The 18,727-nt window shown below is 37.5% G+C and overlaps 3 protein-coding genes across 5 annotated transcripts; 1 reads left to right on the top strand and 2 right to left on the bottom strand.

Annotated features, from left to right (window-relative positions):
* The first annotated feature begins 5,819 nt into the window (after positions 1-5,819).
* On the top strand, positions 5,820-6,817 carry LOC142171634 (subtilisin-like protease SBT5.6). Its single transcript, XM_075235033.1, has 2 exons — positions 5,820-6,074; positions 6,164-6,817. Exons 1-2 carry the CDS (start codon positions 5,960-5,962, stop codon positions 6,682-6,684), a joined length of 636 nt encoding a protein of 211 aa, XP_075091134.1. The 5' UTR covers positions 5,820-5,959; the 3' UTR covers positions 6,685-6,817.
* A 531-nt stretch (positions 6,818-7,348) lies between these two features.
* On the bottom strand, positions 7,349-14,003 carry LOC107832733 (pentatricopeptide repeat-containing protein At5g57250, mitochondrial). 3 transcript variants are annotated; one of them, XM_016660601.2, is made up of 7 exons: positions 10,718-14,003; positions 10,093-10,370; positions 9,667-9,982; positions 8,704-8,786; positions 7,985-8,083; positions 7,765-7,898; positions 7,349-7,673 (listed from the first exon to the last, which is right to left on the bottom strand). In XM_016660601.2, exon 1 carries the CDS (start codon positions 13,929-13,931, stop codon positions 10,800-10,802), a length of 3,132 nt encoding a protein of 1,043 aa, XP_016516087.1. In that variant the 5' UTR covers positions 13,932-14,003; the 3' UTR covers positions 7,349-7,673; positions 7,765-7,898; positions 7,985-8,083; positions 8,704-8,786; positions 9,667-9,982; positions 10,093-10,370; positions 10,718-10,799. The 3 variants fall into 3 exon arrangements, with proteins under 3 accessions (XP_016516087.1, XP_016516088.1, XP_016516089.1); XM_016660602.2 differs by having other exon boundaries at positions 8,007-8,083; XM_016660603.2 differs by lacking the exon at positions 8,704-8,786.
* Positions 14,004-15,045: 1,042 nt separating this feature from the next.
* LOC107832734 (beta-amyrin 6-beta-monooxygenase-like) lies at positions 15,046-17,271 on the bottom strand. The gene is made up of 3 exons (XM_016660605.2): positions 16,265-17,271; positions 15,674-15,861; positions 15,046-15,594 (listed from the first exon to the last, which is right to left on the bottom strand). Exons 1-3 carry the CDS (start codon positions 17,208-17,210, stop codon positions 15,295-15,297), a joined length of 1,434 nt encoding a protein of 477 aa, XP_016516091.1. The 5' UTR covers positions 17,211-17,271; the 3' UTR covers positions 15,046-15,294.
* Positions 17,272-18,727: the final 1,456 nt, after the last annotated feature.

Genomic DNA, 18,727 nt, shown 5'->3' with positions numbered 1-18,727 from the left:
CTGATCCCCTATTTACTACTTTCCCCATATCGTTTTCTGCTAATGTGACTTGCCGGGAGGTTTTGTTGTGGTTTTAGAGAGATTTGGGACACTAAGTCCCTAAAATGGAAGTTTAAGTCTTAGGATTTTGACCGTAGTCGGAACTGTATGAAGACGACTTCGGAATGGAGTTTTGTCGGTTCCGTTAGCTCCGTTGGGTGATTTTGGACTTAGGAGCTTGTCTTGGCTGTGAATTTGAGGTATGTAGCTGATTTAGGCTTGAAATGACGAAAATCGAATTTTTTGAGACTTTGACCGGAAGTGGACTTTTTGATATCGGGTCGGATTCTGATTCCGGAAGTTGGTGTAGGTTCGTAATGTTGAATATGACTTGTGTGCAAAATTTGAGGTCAATCGGGCCTGGTTTGATAGGTTTCGGCATCGATTGTAAAAATTTGAAGTTTGAAGTTCATTAAGTTTGAATTGGAGGGTGATTCGTGTTTTTGTTGTTGTTTGACGTGTTTTGAGGGCTCGACTAAGTTCGTATAGTGTTTTAGGACTTGTTGGTATATTTGGTTGAGGTCCCGGGGGACTCGGGTGTGTTTCGGATGCTTAACAGATTGAATTTGGACTTATGCAAATTGCTGAAGTTTCCTTATTTCTGGTGTTTTTGCACCTGCGGTAGGGAGACCGCAGGTGCGGACTCACACGTGCGGAAGGAGGAACGCAGATTCGGTTTGGTCAAGCTTGGTCTGTGGGAGCAGGTGCGAGATTGGCCTGCAGAAGCGGAGCCGCAGCTGTGGAAGATGGAGCGCAGAAGCGAACGGGGCTTGGAGCGTGAGGATCGCAGAAGAGGAAGATATCTATAGGAGCGGGTGCGCAGGTGCGGCCCCTTGCTCGCAGATGCAGACCCAGGCTCCTTAAGTCATTTTCGCACCTGCGATGGAAATTTTGCATGTGCGGCATCGCAGGTGCGATCGCTGGTCCGTAGATGTGGAAATGCCTGGGCAGAACCTTTTTAAGTGAGGCTTCGAGATTTTTGGCCATTTTCTTCATTTTTGAGCTCGGGTTGACGATTTCTTGAGAGCATTTTTGAGGGATTTCGTGAGGTAAGTCCCTTGTGCTTCTTTTGAAAACTAATCTTGCTTCCCCATTTATTTTTCCACCTAGTTAGTGTGTATTTAAGGTGGAATTTTGGAGTTTGAGGCTAGGGATTTGAAGAGTTTGATTTTGGGTTTTGAGTGGTCATTTATGGTCGGATTTTAATAAATTTGGTATGGTTGGACTCGTGAGTGAATGGGCTTTCAGATTTTGTGATTTTTGCCCGATTCCGAGACGTGGGCCCAGGTCGACCTTTTAGGACGGATTTCAAAAAAAATTTTAAAGTTCTGGTTTCATTAATTAGATTAGTCTATTATAGTTGTATTTATGATATGTAATTGTTTTTGGCTAGATTTGGGCCATTCGAAGTCGGATAATCGAGGAGGGCATTCTTACTGATTGATTAAGCTTGGTTCGAGGTAAGTGGCTTGCCTAACCTTGTGGGGGAAAATCCCCCTAGGATTTGGTACTGTCGTCATATGTGAGTGTCGTGTACGTGAGGTGACGAGTGCATTCACAAGCTATTTGTTGTAAAACCCGATTTGTTCTGAGTAGTAACCTGTTCTCATTCTTAATTGAGTTATACCAATATGTGTAGTTATCCTGTTTAGTCTAATATTGCATGTCTACGTGCTTTAAATGCTTATTTGAACTCTGTGCAGCATGCCTAGTTGATTTCCTGCTTTTTCTTATTCTTTATCAGTCTTAACTGTAGATTCTTGTTGTTAACTGTGGTATTTATCGGTTGAGCTATGTGTTTACTTTTGAGACTACGAGGCAGTTCCTCGGGAGTTCTCTCTGCAGATTTACTTTTGAGACTACGAGGTAGTTCCACGAGAGTTCTCCCTGCACATTTACTTTTGAGACTACGAGGCGGTTCCTCAGGAGTTCTCCCTGCACATTTACTTTTGAGACTATGAGGCGGTTCCTCGGGAGTTCTCCCTGCAGATTTACTTTTGAGACTACGAGGCGGTACCTCGGGAGCTCTCCTTGCACATTTACTTTTGAGACTACGAGGCAGTACCTTGGGAGTTCTCCTTGTATATATACTTTTGAGACTACGAGGCGGTACCTCGGGAGTTCTCCTTGCATATTTATTCTGGGACTACGAGACGGTATCTCGGGAGATCCCCTGCTATTTATCCCTGTGTGTTGCATTGTTATTTCGCTATGTTTTCGTTTTGTTAAATTCTAGTCTCTTATTATACTGTTATATTCTCCTGCTTTATTTATTATATACCAGTGGGCCTGACCTAAACTCGTCACTACTCTACCAAGGTTAGGCTTGGCACTTACTGGGTACCGTTGTGGCGTACTCATACTACACTCTGCACATCTTTTGTGCAGATCCAGGTTCTTCCCACCAGACTAGATACAGTGAGTTGGACCGCACGTGGAGACTTCAAGGTATATCTGCCGCATCCGCAGACCTCGGAGTTCCCCTTTATTCTCTCCTACATCATTTGCCTTCCGTACTTCTTTCATTAGACTCTGGTGTATAGAGATACTAGTTTCCTTCTGTAGCTTGTGGCTTACGATATTTCGGGTTTTGGAAATACATTGTATTTATATAGTATTGGTTAGTATACATGCCGAGCGACATTGTTACTAGTTATTCAGTTATCCATTGTTGTTAGTTGCCAAGTTTTACTTTCGTTTTGTTATTTTCCGCAATTTGTTAGGCTTACCTAGTCGTAGAGACTAGGTGTCGTCACGACGTTATACAGAGGGAGTTTGGGTTGTGACAGCATGTGCGAGCCTCTTCCGCTTTTGCGCCCAACGTTTCGCTTCTGCGCTTGCGCAGATGCCAACCAAAGCTCCGCACCTTCGGCCCTTCCTCTGGCTGGCCTTCTCCGCTTCTGCGACGACCTCCCTCGCACATGCATGTCCGCACCTGCGACCAAACCACCCGCAGGTGAGATGACACTAGACTTTACCAGTCTTCAGCATTTTCTCGAATACAAATTTCAATCTGTTTCAAACCCGAGGCCCTCGGGACCCTATCCAAACATACCAACACATCCCAAAATATGAAACGAACCTGCTCGAGGTCTCAAATCGCACCAAACAACATCAAAACTACGAATCGACGATCATAATCCTTCTTTAAACTTTCAAACTTCCAAACTTCGACGAACGCATCCGAATCATATCAAAACATTCCGGAATGTCGCCAAACTTTACGTACATGCCACAAATCACGACACAAACCTATTCCAAGGCTCGGAACCCCAAACGGACATCGATAACATAAAAATCCACTTCAAACCCAACTTATGAAATTCTTAACCCTTCAAAATGCCAACCTTCCATAATAAGTGTCGAAATGCTTCCTGATCACCCGATACTCAATCCGAACATACGCCCAAGTCCGAAATCATCATATGAACCTATTGGAACCTTTAAATCCCGATTCAGAGATCGTTTGCTCAAAAGTCAAACCTTAGTCAATTCATCCAACTTAAAGCTTCCAAAATTAAAATTTTCCATCCGAATCAACTCTGAATTTCCCGAAATTCGATTCCGACCATAGGTACAAGTCATAATACATGAAATTGAGCGACTCGAGGACTCAAGCCGCCGAACGACGCGCTAGAGCTCAAAACGATCGATCGGGTCGTTACATTTTGACTTTTGAAAAATATAATACCTCAACTAGATCTTGATTTAGACACCCACTCGTGGGGGTTTAAAGTAAAAGGGAGAAAATAAAACCAAGCAATCAATTTAGTATTAGGCGTCTATTCGCCGAGTCTTAAAAGCTTTGACAAATAGTCATTATCGCATACTGAATACTACCATCCCTCTATACTTGTTATTCATCGTTTAACGTTTTGGCATATCTATTAAAAACTTATTTATCATTAATTTGATTAAATTATTTTTATTTATAACAAAATGTTTTCTTTGTGTGGTACAGTCGAATTTTTTAAAAAAAATTCTAAAATGATAAATATTTTATAAAATTGTTTAAGTAAAGCAGTACACACTACAAATATATGAACCACAACATGCAAAGTGGAATAATAATTGTCTAGAGAAATGACTCGAATGAGTCTCATTATCGGAGGTCGTTTTCTTTTATATTTACGTTACGTTAAGTACCTATTTTACTTAGCTTTGTGTGTGTATTTCTTTTTCTCTTTGCCTTTGGGCGTGAGGAACGGTGGGCACAGCTCGTAGCCTAGTAGATAATTGGTGGCAAATATTATCCGAGAAATAAACACTGATGAGACAAGTAATTTACACACGAAAGCAACCACAGTAGCAACGTGGCAGAATAAATCGGGAGATTCCTTTGTGCCTGTTACGTGCAAATGCACAGTCTAACACCTATCCTCATTATATTGGCTTGTCGTGTTTGGATTATTTTTACTGTGTGGCGATAAATTTAGTATTATATTTAAACATCAAATACCTATTTGTTTACCTTTAAAAATAAATAACAATTGAATTTATACGTGATTTTAAAGATAAATGATTTAATTCAATTCAAATAATTTATGATGTTAGATAACCAAATAAGAAAAATAAAATAAACTGCCAAATCAGTGACGATAGTGAGTCCGGGCTCGGTTAAAGGCTTACCAAAAAGCTCGCCTTCAGTTCCGAACCAACACTTACGTAGAACTTTTGAACCAAATAAAAACTTTGAACAACTTTTAGAGATAGAGAAAAATAGATGTATATTATCTTGATATGCTTGTAAAAGATTATCTTGATATGCGTGTAAAAGAGACTTTATTGAATAATAGACTCCCCTCTAATAATGCTTTGTTGCACAGGAAAGAAACAGCATATTCACACATTGAACCAAATCTTTCATGCTCAACTCTTTCCAATCTCTGAAACAAATCTAAAATTCCCTGAGCACCCTTAACTTCAAAGATCCTTTTTATCAATGTCATATAGATCCTTGTAATAAAAGGCAAACCTCGATCAATTAGTTCAACGAATACTTCAATTGCTATGTCCGCCAGGCCATTCCTACAGAGCCCTTGAATGGTGCAATTGTAACATGCAGCTGAAGGTATAGATGTCTTCATAAATAAGGCTTTTATAAGCAAGTTGCACATAGTAACATCGAGAAAAACATCAGCTGCTTCAACTCTTTTTTTTGTCTCAAGCATTCCCATGACATTTTCTTCTTGAATATAACCATGTAACAATGTACTATACGTGATAACATCTCCGAGGATTCCCTTAGACACATCATCGGCCTCATTCATCCTTCCCGGCTTTGCACAATCCATTGATAATGGTATTATATGTAACAACACTAGGTTTTATGCCTTTCTTCTCCATTTCACTGAGGAAAAGTTGTCCTCTGCAGGGGCAGTAGTATGCAGGCATCAATGGAGGTGAAAAGAGCTGGAGGTGTCGCAGCTATTTTAGGAACTCCATTTAATGAAATACAAGTCACCCCTTTTTTGGATTCCACAACAGTTGCTTTTTCATATGGCCTAAATACAATCCGAACATATATACAGACTGAAAAAAATCCAATGGCAACACTTCTCCCAGGGCAAACATTGATTGGTACCAAGCCAGCATCAGTCATGGCTCCTTTCACTTCCAAAGGACCAAATATAGTAGATCCTAACATTCTCAAGGTAATATATATCAGCACTAAAAAAGGAGTATTTTAGCAAACAACCTGCCTTATTTTCCAGACTACTAGTAACCTTTTACGAACAATTTCCACTAAAACGTTTTTACACCGACAGTGTATAGAAGGCAAGTAAACTCTTTCTGAACAATACTTTTACATTAATTGCAGCCAGATATAACTGCTCCTGGATTAAACATACTAGCCGCATGGAGTGAAGCATCCTCCCCCTTGAAATTGCCAGAGGATCGTCGAGTTGTTAAGTATAACATGCAGTCTGGGACATCCATGTCTTGCCCACATGTTTCAGCTGTAATTGCACTCTTAAAATCCATTCATCCAGATTGGAGCAGTGCTGCAATCAGATCAGCTCTAATGACAACATGTAATGCTTTACTCAGCTTCTCGTAAAGAATTGTCCTTGTTATTTTTTTCTAAAGAATTTCTCAGACATTTGTTTTCCTCATACTGCAGCAACAATCAATAATGTGGTTGGTAGACCAATAACAAATGCCACTGGTAATGATGCAAACCCCTTTGAATACGGAGCAGGCCATTTCCGACCATCAAGAGCAGTAGATCCTGGACTCATTTATGATGCAACGTATGAGGATTATCTTCTCTATCTTTGTAGTCAAAACATAAGCCTAGATTCCTCGTTCAATTGTCCTGAGGAAGTACCAGAAGCAAGTAACCTTAACTATCCATCACTTGCAATAGCTAACATCAAAGGATCCAGGACCGTCAGAAGAGTTGTTACAAATGTTGGAAAAGACAATTCTACTTACATTTTAGCTATGAGATCACCTCCTGGATATGTTGTTGACATCATTCCGAAAACTTTACGCTTCAGCAAGTTGGGAGAGAAACTTAGCTTCAATATAACAGTTAGAGCACAAAGTGTTGAAAGGAGAAATGAGTTTGCCTTTGGTTGGTACACATGGAGTGACGGAGTCCATGTGGTTCAAAGTCACATTGCAGCATCATCCGCATAATTAAATCATCCGATTGTGAATAAGTGCCCAACATATTTTGTGTTATTAAATAGAGATAATATGAAATTTTGCATTATAAATGTAATTGCATTTCATTCTCATGCAAAAGATTTGTACCATGTGAAATAAAGAAGTAATCATATATCCTGTTGCTCCATACATCTTGGACTTATAATTGATTTAAGTATTTAAACAGTATTTTATCCAGCCTTGTCCCCGTAGAGAGTGTAGCAGAAGGGACACTCTTAAAAAGTGGCTGCTACCCAAAAAAGTTGGGATAATGATAACACAACAACAATTATGCCTCAATCCCAAGTTCGATAATGATAATAATCACAACCCCCCCCCCCCCCCCCACAACAAAAAAAAAGAAACACTACAGCAACAACACTGAAGGCAGAGGGGGGCAACTGAATGGTTCTAAAAAATTTCCCTTGGAAAACGATATCGCTAACCTTGATGCTAATACTGAATCAGGATCACGGGGTCCTTGATATTAATAGAATTTCCCACCTCTTCTTCATGAATCAAATCAAGGACATCAAGCCAGCAATTTTTATAACAAAAACAAAGCTTCTTAATTCTGAGTAGCTAACTGTTCACTCGTGTGACAATGTTCTAGGTATCATGTAGAGGGAGTTTAAGTCTCTAAATAGAGGAAACATTGATGACAAAATAGACAAAAATGGTTAGTTGTTAAAGTGAACATGATGGTTTAAGTGGTTTAAGTGACTCTTATACTCCACTTCAAGAAATCTAATTACACCCTGTATCTCATTGCAGATGGAAAAAAAATGAAGCACAAGAAATCACAAACCTCTAGCTTACTCTATCACGTGCTAAATAGCCAAAAATCATCCATCCAATACAAAAAAATGGAAAAATAAAACCTGCTCACATGAGGAAATGGCTGGAAATGTGCCATCGACAATACTACGAAGAGAGGTATATGATTTTGTATCTATGTAGCAATTTACGACAGTTTGACCCTGTAGATTATAAAAATATCATCAGAAACTTTCTTTAACAAAGTTATATGCAAAGTTCCTTCGCAGTTGACAATGACAGTTGACAACGTACCTTTGGGTTGACGGTGAAGATATTTCCTTTAGGTTATTCCAACCTTGAGGTAGCTGATCTTATCTGTTTCTCTGTTGCCAAAACCAGCATAGAAGGGATAGGATTCCTATCAGAAGGGAAGAAAGCTGTTCATCCTGCAATTTCAAAGTTTTTTTTTTTTGAATGATAACATACATACTGCAATTCTAAAGTTGACAGGTTATTTATCTGCATTTGTTACCATAGCTAAAATTAGTAATTACATCTTCTGCACAGCCGGTAATTTAGATGCTATGCTCCTTGCCCTCAAGAATTTGCTACATTGTTATTCCCAGAGAGCCTGTGAAAAACAGAAAGAAAACCATTGTTGCCTTTACGGTACAAGATGTTTTCCAAAGATTTTCTTTCTCTTATTAGTCATTATATCCATCTTGCAGTTTATCTATTTCATTGAACAAATCTTGATGTTTCCGCACAGCCATATTTTAAGAGCGGCATAAGATCAGTTAAATGGTATCCAAATCTCAGTGTATCGAATACCCACTTTGTACATTTTGAGCATTTGGAAATCTGCTGTGTTAAACAGTGTGTTTTCGTGCATCAAATTCGAATACCCATCTATTCTCTCTTATTCAGCACTAAATACCCATCTATTCTCTCTTATTCAGCACTAAATACCCATCTATTCTCTCTTACTCAGATTGTATAATCATTACGAACAATAACTCCCCTAAGCTAGCAAAAAACGAAAGATAGAACTCAACATAGAAGTAAGTCGTCTTTATTTCAGTAAACAGACAAAAGCACTCAATCTACTGCCAATCATCAATACGGTGATGCAATAGTCTGAAAGCCTCCCCAGCCTCATGGCTTACGCAGACGTGCAAACCTTCTTTTGCTTAAAATGCTAAAAAATTCTATTAAGAAAAAAAAAAAGCAAATCTGAATCAAGAAACTGACCTATAAGCAAGCGATTTTGAATTCATGAGGAGCTCTTCTAACCACAGCAAAGAGATTAATATTCTACTACTCAATCAGAGATGCTGCAAGTATATAGGTTTGTTAGGATCGGGAACTCGGGTAGTGCGGAATTTAGCCAAACAATGTTACAATGACAGTAACAAAGACAATGCAAGTTGATAATAACGACAATTAATGTAGATAAAGAAGACACCAATTTAATGTGATTCGGTCAGTATAACCTACATCCACAAGCGGAGAGGAGCAATTTCACTATACCAATAAGAGTACAAAATTAGAGTAAATACTCTAATTAATCCCAAATACCCTAAGAGAATAACCTCACAAGATCACTCCAAAGAAAGGGATCACACAAGTGCTTCACAATACTTAACTCTCATACAAAACACTCTTAATAAAGGAGGAGAGGAAGAAACAAGAAATAAAGACACAAGTCTTGTTGGTGTGTTTAAAATGAACCAATGGCCTTTCCTTTTATAGGCAAAAAAGCATTGGCCTCTTAGTTGTAAAAGAAAAGATACAACTTGTGCAAATGATATCCACTACACAATGCAATATTTTTGGGTCCCAAAGAATATTGCCAACAAAGACTACTTTGCAAATAGGCTTATGCTTATATGAGATGGACTCCACTAGCCAAAATATTGGCCATAATTACAAGGTTGGAGTTATAATGCAGAAGAAAATAGCTTCTTTCAAATGTTAAGTTCATGCGGAAACAAAAACATGAAATAGCAGCAAGTGAAACAATAATGCCTGTTGCATTCTAAATGTATGTTACTACTAATATGATTTGAGGCTTGTCGCCTGTAATACTAATGATCTTTCCTTGGCTATTGCATAGTCGATTAGGTGATTGTATGCAGCAGGATAGTTACAAATTGCTAAAATAAATCAAGAAATAAAAAAGGACATAAGAACATGACAGTACAAGAAAAGTACCATGCATCGCAAACCCACTTTGATCTTCCAGATTATTTTAGCTGGCCATTGTTCATCTACTATGTCTCCTTGAACTTGCAACATTTTATAACAGGATATAACAGAGAACTTCTCATCTCTACTGGCTGTCCACTGTACTGAGTCCTCCCTTTCTTCTATTATGACCACTGAACTCAACTTTTGAGGCAAAAGGTTAACATCTTCAATCTCCCAATCATCAAAATGACTTCTAAATTGCAAATTCCATCCATTTCCGGAATAACAATCAGAAATCCAGCATTCCTTGTTACAGCATTCCCGTGATGGAGCTTGCGACCTGAAAATCCAGATACTTATTGAACTCAGTACACATGGGTACGGTCAGAATGAAAATAAACGATTTTTGGAAATACATAGATTGACTAGAATGAAGAAGTAAAAAGTAACCTCCGCAATAACACGAGGAGTGACAATGAGACATTTTCTCTTTCATGTAGTCTGCAAAAATGCAGATAAAAATGCCACCAAGTCTCAAATGGACTTTGCAAGAATGTCCAAATTCCCCTGAGCTTCTGCTTCAGAAAGAATGCTACTAAGTCCATCGTGCAAAGTTTTTAAGCACATAGGTTTAGCCTCTGAAATTTGCTCTTCTTGGTGTAAAGGAGGAATCCAGAGGTTCACAAAAGCTTCCAACTTACTTTTACTTACTTTAATTCGTTTTCCTCCTGCATAGGATATTAACTCAGAGTTGGTTCATAATTCAAATACTTGCATTAGAATTTAAAAATGTAACTTAGGGAAGAACTTATGTAATTAGAAGTAATAGAAATTAAAATAGCATTTAATACGCTAAAAATATAAAATTGATTAACTTATTCTTCTAAAGCAAAGACTCGGAATAACAATAGAATAAACTACCACTACAAAGTTTTAAAAAAAAAATTATGACCTACAAAGATAAAAATATCATTTTGAATTGTTTGTTAGAAATAGATATATGGGTTTGCCAAGTTGAAGAGTCACATAAAACATGAATGACACACTTAGATATCTCGACAACCAAAAGACATACCTAAGATAGCTCTTGTATGGTTCTTTGTTCTCAAACCATTGACAAAGAAGCTAGCTAATATTGTTGAAAAGACAATCATGTTCTATGTGAAACCAGTAATAACTTTAGCCACTTCATTAGCCTTATCACACTCCCCTTTTGAACACAATAAAGCAATACAGGAATAGTAAGAATTGAAGTCGAGCAACTGGGCTATTTGAGTGTCTTGGTCATGACGGTTGTTTGATGCCTTCTCAGGCATCCAACTCTGACGTGATCTTGAGTCTATATCCATCTCTCCCCCATTATAAGGCTCTTCGATTTTTCCTAATAAATTCCAAGCTCCACACCCCCTTCTAGCAGGGAAAAACATGGATACCACTTCATTCAGAATAGTAACTGCCTCTTGTATGCTTCCTCGCTCACACAATAGAGAAAGAAAACTTCTAATAGACTCTGTCTCGATTTGGATTTCAACTCTGCCAAGAAGATCAATGACAGATTTTGATTGAAGCATCTCTCTCAAAATGCATCGGGATTCTTCCATCCTTCCTTTATCACATAAGCCTCTCACCAAGTACATGAAACCCAAGAAATCAGGTAGTATGCCTTTCATTTTGAACTCAGAAAAGAACCCAAGAGCTTCCTCCATGTCACCCTTCTGACAATAGCTGTTAAGTACTGCACTGACAGTGAATTCATCTGGTGTGAGGCCTTTAGCTTGTAAATCAAGGAGAAGCTTCAAAGTTTCCTGGATTTGACCTAACTTGCTGCATCCATCGATTAATGAATTGTATATACGATTACTCGGTCTAAGATTCTTCAGGAACATTTCCTCAAACAACCTCCTAGCATCGGCTAAAAGACCTTCTTTTGACAAAGCATCAATGAGTATACTATACGTGATTTCTGAAGGAACTATATCATTCCTTTCTAAAGAATCAAATAACCGAAAAGCCTCAACCATGCACCCTTGACGACACAACCCATTGATAACTGAGTTATAGGTTACAATATTGAAAGAAATTCCCTTATTCTTGGCAAAATTACAGAGATCTAATGCCCTGTCAATATTTCCTCCTTTGCAAAGGCCGTCAATAACAATTGAGTAGTCAACGACATCCATGAGAGGTAGTTTATCTCTCGCTCCCATAACAAGGTTATACGCATCCAGATATCGTCCACCTCTTGTCAGTGTCCGCAAAACTACAGCAGAAAAGGTCACCTCAGATGTGTCGCCTTTCACTATAGTAAGAAACCGAAGTGCAGTTTCTACATTTTTAATGCAAAGGAAGTACACAAGCATCTTCTTTGCCCTGTGCTCAAAAATCCCATACTTTTTTAGGAATGTTGTCAAAAGAAGTCCAGTCAAAAAGGTTTGGCCACCATACAGAAGAGATTTCATTAAAAGATGGTAGGATTTCTTGCTTAGAACAAAACCATTACTTTGGATCACAATTAGCAGATTGACTGCAGCCTGTAATAATCCTTTGTTGCACAGGAAAGAAAGAGCATCTTCACACATTGAACCAAAATTTTCATGCTTAACTCTTTCCAATCTCTGAAACAAATCTAAAACTCCCTGAGCACCCTTAACTTCAAAGATCTTTTTTATCAATGTCATATAGATCCTTGTACTTGAAGGCAAACCTCGATCAATTAGTTCAACGAATACTTCAATTGCTATGTCCGCCATGCCATTCCTACAGAGCCCTTGAATGGTGCAATTGTAACATGCAGCTGAAGGTATAGATGTCTTCCGAAATTCATCAAATATTTCAAGTGCCTCATCTATCATTCCTACTTTCAAGTAACCGTCAATCATGGCACCGTAAGTAACAGAATTGGAAGTGATGCCCATATCTGATAATTTCTTATATATGGCAAGAGCATCCTCAAACAATCCCATCATAAATAGGGCTTTTATAAGCAAGTTGCACATAGTAACATCCAGAAAAACATCAGCTGCTTCAACTCTCTTTTTTGTTTCTAGCATTCCCATGACATTTTCTTCTTGAATATAACCATGTAACAATGTACTATACGTGATAACATCTCCGAGGATTCCCTTAGACACATCATAGGCCTCATTCATCCTCCCAGCTTTGCACAATCCATTGATAATGGTATTATATGTGACAACACTAGGTTTTATGCCTTTCTTCTCCACTTCACCGAGCAATTTGAACGCACGCTCAACGTCACCCATCCTGCACACACCATCAATCAATACTGCATACACAAACTCATCTGCTTCAATCTGCAAATCCTCAACCATCTTAAACACTGCAAACGCATCAAGCACTTTCCCCTTCTTGCAGAATCCTAATACAAGTGCTGTTAGAGTAACCAAATTAGGTTGAAGACCATGTTTTTTCATCCTGTATAGGAACCCAACTGCTTTCTCCACATGTCCCTCCTTTGAGAACCCATCAATAAGTATTGTATAGCCTATTGTATCCAACTCAATTCTCCTAGTACACACCATCTCATTATATCTTTTTAGTGCCTCTTCAATTGCTCCTTCCCTAAAATACCCATACATCCAATTACTGTAAAACACAACATCTAATTCTAATCCATACATTCCCAAATTAGAAACCTCCTCAATTCTACCTAACCTACAATAAGCACTCACAAGTGTTGTGTAAGTAATAACATTGGGCTTTAAACAACCTGAATTCACAGCATTTTCAAAGAACTCAACAGCGAGCTCAGCCTTTCCAACACTCAAGAAACCATGAATCACAAAACTGCACACAAAATTATCAAATGGGTATTTAATTTTCTCATGGGCCATTAACTCTAACACTTGAATTGCTTCATCAATCCTTCCCCGAGTGCAGAAAGAGTGAATCAATGAACAAAAAGTGTAAGAAGAGAGCAAAATACCATCTTTCCCTGAGCAATCCTGCAGTAAAGAAAGCGCCTTTCCGGGGTTTGTTTGAGAGAGGCCCTGAATTAAAGAATCAAATAGGCGTTTATCTTTGTACACCTGGGTAGCACTATTCGATTTCAAGTGCTTAAGTGCCTCTTCGAATCTGTTCTCTTCGGCAAGTGCTTGTATGAAGATTATCCGGGTCTTGGAGTCAGCGTTGAATTGATTTGATTTGACTAAGTGAATGATGAGTTTGAATTTTTTGGAGCGAGAAAGGAAGAGGAGGAAATGGTTCAAGTGTTGGGCGGTGGGAGTGAAACCACTCTTAACTACAGAAAGAAGCGACGAGAGCTTCATCGTGTGCTCCTTAGCTGGACGCCGTTAGTTTTTACGTATTTTCGTCCATTTGCAGTAAGAGGTGGAGCATTTTAGAGGTGGATCAAAAAATGCTCCATTTAAAAGACACTGTTATAGTACTAATCTTTTTTTAAAATTTACAAATATTTTAATTTAATCTTTTTTTTATTTGATGATAAATTTTATAGTCAAACAAATATTATGCTATGTTTAAATTCATAATTGTCAAAAGTGTTATAATATATGTTTCAAGATTCAAATGTATTTATTTTTTCTTAAACTTTAAGTTGGTCAAACAATGTCACTTAAAATAACGGGGAAGAAGGGGCAAAGTAATAATCAATCAATTGTTGATGCAGAGTTAAACGGGCTGCTTAAACAATATGTAGCTAGTATTAGAGGCGGATCCAATATTTTGGCAGGATGGTGCACTATTAAAAAGAGGTGTATCCAGAATATAAATTTTACGGGTTCAACCTTTAGTTCTTACGATTGCGTACCCATTGCATTTTTGTAATTATAAGTTCAATTTTTTATTTTTTTAAATAGCAATCTTCTTACATCTATATCTATTTTTCATGAAAATATTGAGATCAGTTGAACTTATTGACTATATGCTACATCATATACTGCTACTAGTTTTAATATACACATTTTGCTTAATCATATAAGATTTTACAGCGACAAAAGAAAAATAGGAATTTCAATTTGTGAAAATTTTGAAAGAATTAACCAAACAAAAAAAGAAATAAAAAGAAAAAGTTCTTAATTAATATGCAAAAAATAACACCAGACACGTCCATCTCCCATGGGCGTCTACTTCTAGAAAAAAATAGGAAAAAACAACAAGTTTGACATAAGATTTGAACTCACAACCTCACCTAGAGAGGTACACTCAATAACCATCAATCATATAATACTTTGAGCATGGGTGCACACACATATATTTAAATATTTTTTGAAAAAAATATAACATTACTATATATGATTTAGGGCGGGGAGCATGGGTTCACGTGCCCCATGGAACCTCCCCTAGATACGCCCCTAGCTAGTATGTATTCTTTCTATCTTTTGCGTGTTTCGAGGCGATGTTTCTCAACTAATCAACAATACTGGTATTTTCTTTTCTTTTTGGTTTCTCACATGATATCCGCGTTGGAGCCCCGCTAAATTCACTAGGAATTCTCATAATGATATTTCACTCACGCTATCTTGATATAAATTGGTAACAAAATATAAGCTTATCCCCATAATTTGAATGCAACTTATTGTCATACAACTATTGTAATTATTCAGATCTTAATTTTGCTCAAACTAATTAAAACAAGAACATAATTCACTTTCTGAGATTGATGAAATTCAGTTAATTTCCGTGAGGCAGAAGGCGAACAGGAAGGCCATGCTTTGGCACAGGAGAAGCATGGAACACAATCTCCTCATCAGGAATAACCTTTTCAAGTTTAAACCTTTTAACCACATTGTGCATCAACACTAGTATTTCCAGTCGAGCATACTCTTTTCCAGGGCACATCCGAGGTCCTCCCCCGAAGGGTATAAACGTGTAGGGTGCAGGTCCACTTCCCTCGAACCTCGTTGGATCAAACTTTTCAGGATCAGAGAAGTATTTCGGATTCTTATGTGTAGAGTGCACTGACCAAAATGTCTGTATATAGAATAAAAATATGTCAATTTCTTACATACCACATAAAGCTAGTAACAAAATGATATATTTAATTTTGTACCTTCCACCCTTTTGGAATTGTAAAACCTGCATATGTACAATCAGTGATTGTTTCTCTAAAAGCTCCTTGAGCTGGTGGAGTTAGCCTTAGTGATTCACGAGCTACATTCCAAGAATACTTCATCTTCTCAATGTCCTCCCATGTTAGCAACTCATCTTCTCCTTTCAACTTTGCAATTGCCATTTGTTCTGTCATCAAACAACAATTGTCATGTGAATATATTTGACGCATAGCCTGTATGGCCAAGCTTCTAACATCAGCTTATTTTGAGAAGTCATTTTTCTCATAAGTACTTTTGAAAAGCATTTCTAAGTAGCAATATTTAATGTTTGGCCAAACTTTTAAAATATGCTTTTAAGTATATTTTTCTCAAAAATATTTTTTCTGCTTATCTAAAACTGTTTTCTTCTGCTCAAAAACACTTTTCCTTCTAAAAGCTTGGTCAAACACTACAACTTTGGGAAAAAAATTACCCAGGAGAAGTTTGGTCAAACAAGTTGTTAGATTTGTCAACCTATTTAAGTACTTTACCTATTTATGAATTAAGTATATAACATTTAGATTTTCATTTTCCAAGCATGTTTAATTTACCTTTGTAAACTTGATCATAGACGTGGGGAAGTTCAGCGAGGTACTTCAAAACACTAGTGACTGCACTACTAGTAGTCTCAAAGCTTGCCACTAGCATTCCTATTATATTGTTGGAGATCTCCATTTCACTCATAAACCGTCCATTTTCATCAGTAACAAGCAACATTTTTGACAACAAGTCTCTGCCTCCTGCTATTATCTCTTTATTCTCCATTTGTAATTCCTTTCTCCTCTGTGTAATGATCCTCATGAGTTCATCCCTAACCATTTTCCCGCCTTTGATAGCGCGATTATAAGCTGTTCCGGGCAAATCAATAGGCATAGAAAATATTCCATTTGTAACAAGAGTGAAAGGATCAGCCAACCTTTTTATTTCCTCAGGATTTACCAAATTCATGAACAATCGACACGCCAAATCAAATGTGTACTTTTTTGACAATGGAAAAACCTTGACTACTCCATTATTAGGAATCCAATTTTCATCTACATGTTCTCGGGCCATTGAATCCATAACTGGAATGTATTGTTTTAGTGCCTCAGGCTTGAGAATATCGTGGAGAAAACCGCGTTGTAAAGCGGATACTTCTTTCAATGAACTCTCAGCAAATTCAGGGAAAAGCAATGCCTTTTTCATAGATTGTGGCCACCAGGAGGTGAGAAGTTTGTTCTCACTTGAGAATAAGAACTTATTCCCTTGTGCACCACAAAACACAGCCATTTTCTCTCCCATTATTGATGTTTGGAACACTTGAGGTGAGTACTTTTCCATTCTATTTTTGATGAATTTCTCAGGACCTAATAAGGCAAACTCCATATTTTCTCCTAACAATGGCCATCCAGATGTTCCTGGCGGAAGTTTCTTGCTATTCGAATCGCGTTTACGGAGGAAGAAGATGAAAGTGAGAGATAGAGGAAGGAATAGCAGAGCTAATAGGTAAGAAATCATGGCTTCCTTTTCTTTTTTTCTTCTTCCGCTAAGGATGGGAGAAACTAAAAAGAAGTGAGTTTTTTGCTATGTGTTGGAGAAGTGAGTGTAGAAGTGTAGATATATATAGGATGTGAAGGGCTTAAGCTAATTGGACTATACCGAAGATAAATAAGACAACTTGAAGGATATATGATTACTTGAATATGAGAATTAAAGAAAATGTTGAAATAGTTTAATGAAATTTTTAACATTTTTTAGGCTTTAAATAAAAAAGACAAGATTTGCAGAATTAGGACTTGATTTATAAGATTCTCTATTTTGTCTTCTTCTGCCTTAGAAATATATGATATCAATATTTATTTTTAAAATCATAATGCTGTCCACTTTAACCATCAAATGGATCAATTTATTTTTGATTTATTCTTCATCTATTCTCGATGTTTTGGATCAGCAAACTATTGGTGATGTATGTTCTAGATCAAACGAAAGCCAATACAAAAATATTACATCAAGGCTGATTCTTTATGGGTTAAGATTTTCATACATTTCAAAAATAGGATTCATTTTTCTGTTTCTACTTAACTAACTACGATAACTTATTTTAGAACTTTTTTTGGTACCATTAATCTGAATTCACGCTATCTATGGCCCATTAAAAAGGAGAGTGCTTTCTCCCGAGAATTTTTTCATGTGCAGGGCTCGACCCGAGACCTCTGATTAAGGATAGAGCGATCTTATCCGGGAGATGCAGATAGGCTATATACGAAAATTATAGGATTTTGCATTTGAGCATCGATTTATTAACGGCCGTGAAACATAAGTGTATGTGTCCAAAATATAGTTTCAACAAGTGACAAACAAGAGCGGTTGCCGGTCGGCATCTTTTCTCAGATCGACCATAGAAATTTTGCCTCTACAGTATTAAATTCATGTTCTTGATTACAAAGTTAAAGGTGGAAAATGATTTTCACCCGTATATATGTCTATTAGTCCTCTGCCAGAGCTTAGAAACTTCTTCGTTCATCGTTGTGGTTTTGCTAATACCGCATTGATAGTCCACATTTTTCTCTCGCTTTCTAGTGTTAGGCTAGCCTTAGTTCCAGGCCTATACCTAAATTTGAGGGGCAAGTGCGCACATAGTCATTTTCAGCAATTTAGGACATTTTTGTCCTGAAAAATTGAATCAAAAAAACATTCAGGATGCAATGGCTAATTCCTAAATAACAGCCTTTTTAAAAGTGGCTACACGATGTTATTTCTACAAACTTGGAAGACAGTCATCTTGGGCTCGAACAGGTTTATACTTTGAAAAGCCCACCTTTCATTTACAAATTACGTACACACACTTTTTTTCTTTTGTTTCATCGTTTTTCCCTTTATAAGAACTACAAGTAAACATACCACCAAGGAATGTGGTGAATGATAGGAATTCCTCTACATTTAATCAATAGTCTCGTGTCCGAGCTTTGCAGATAAAGAATTTCTTAGTAAGGGTATTTTTCACCTTTAGCGGCTCTACGAAATCGAGAAAAATT

This window comes from Nicotiana tabacum, chromosome 17 (genome assembly GCF_000715075.1).
Source record: "Nicotiana tabacum cultivar K326 chromosome 17, ASM71507v2, whole genome shotgun sequence".
NCBI classification, from domain to species: Eukaryota; Viridiplantae; Streptophyta; class Magnoliopsida; order Solanales; family Solanaceae; genus Nicotiana; species Nicotiana tabacum.
The sequence above is the reverse complement of the archived record's forward strand: the minus strand, read 5'-3'. Positions and strand labels throughout refer to the sequence as shown.

Coding starts and splice junctions, on each gene's coding strand:
- LOC142171634 (XM_075235033.1), top strand. CDS start 5,960: ATGCAGTCTGGGACATCCATGTCTTGCCCACATGTTTCAGCTGTAATT. Junction 6,075..6,163: donor ATCAGCTCTAATGACAACAT/GTAATGCTTTAC, acceptor CTCATACTGCAG/CAACAATCAATAATGTGGTT.
- LOC107832733 (XM_016660601.2), bottom strand. CDS start 13,931: ATGAAGCTCTCGTCGCTTCTTTCTGTAGTTAAGAGTGGTTTCACTCCC.
- LOC107832734 (XM_016660605.2), bottom strand. CDS start 17,210: ATGATTTCTTACCTATTAGCTCTGCTATTCCTTCCTCTATCTCTCACT. Junction 15,862..16,264: donor CTATGATCAAGTTTACAAAG/GTAAATTAAACA, acceptor GTTTGATGACAG/AACAAATGGCAATTGCAAAG. Junction 15,595..15,673: donor CAATTCCAAAAGGGTGGAAG/GTACAAAATTAA, acceptor TTCTATATACAG/ACATTTTGGTCAGTGCACTC.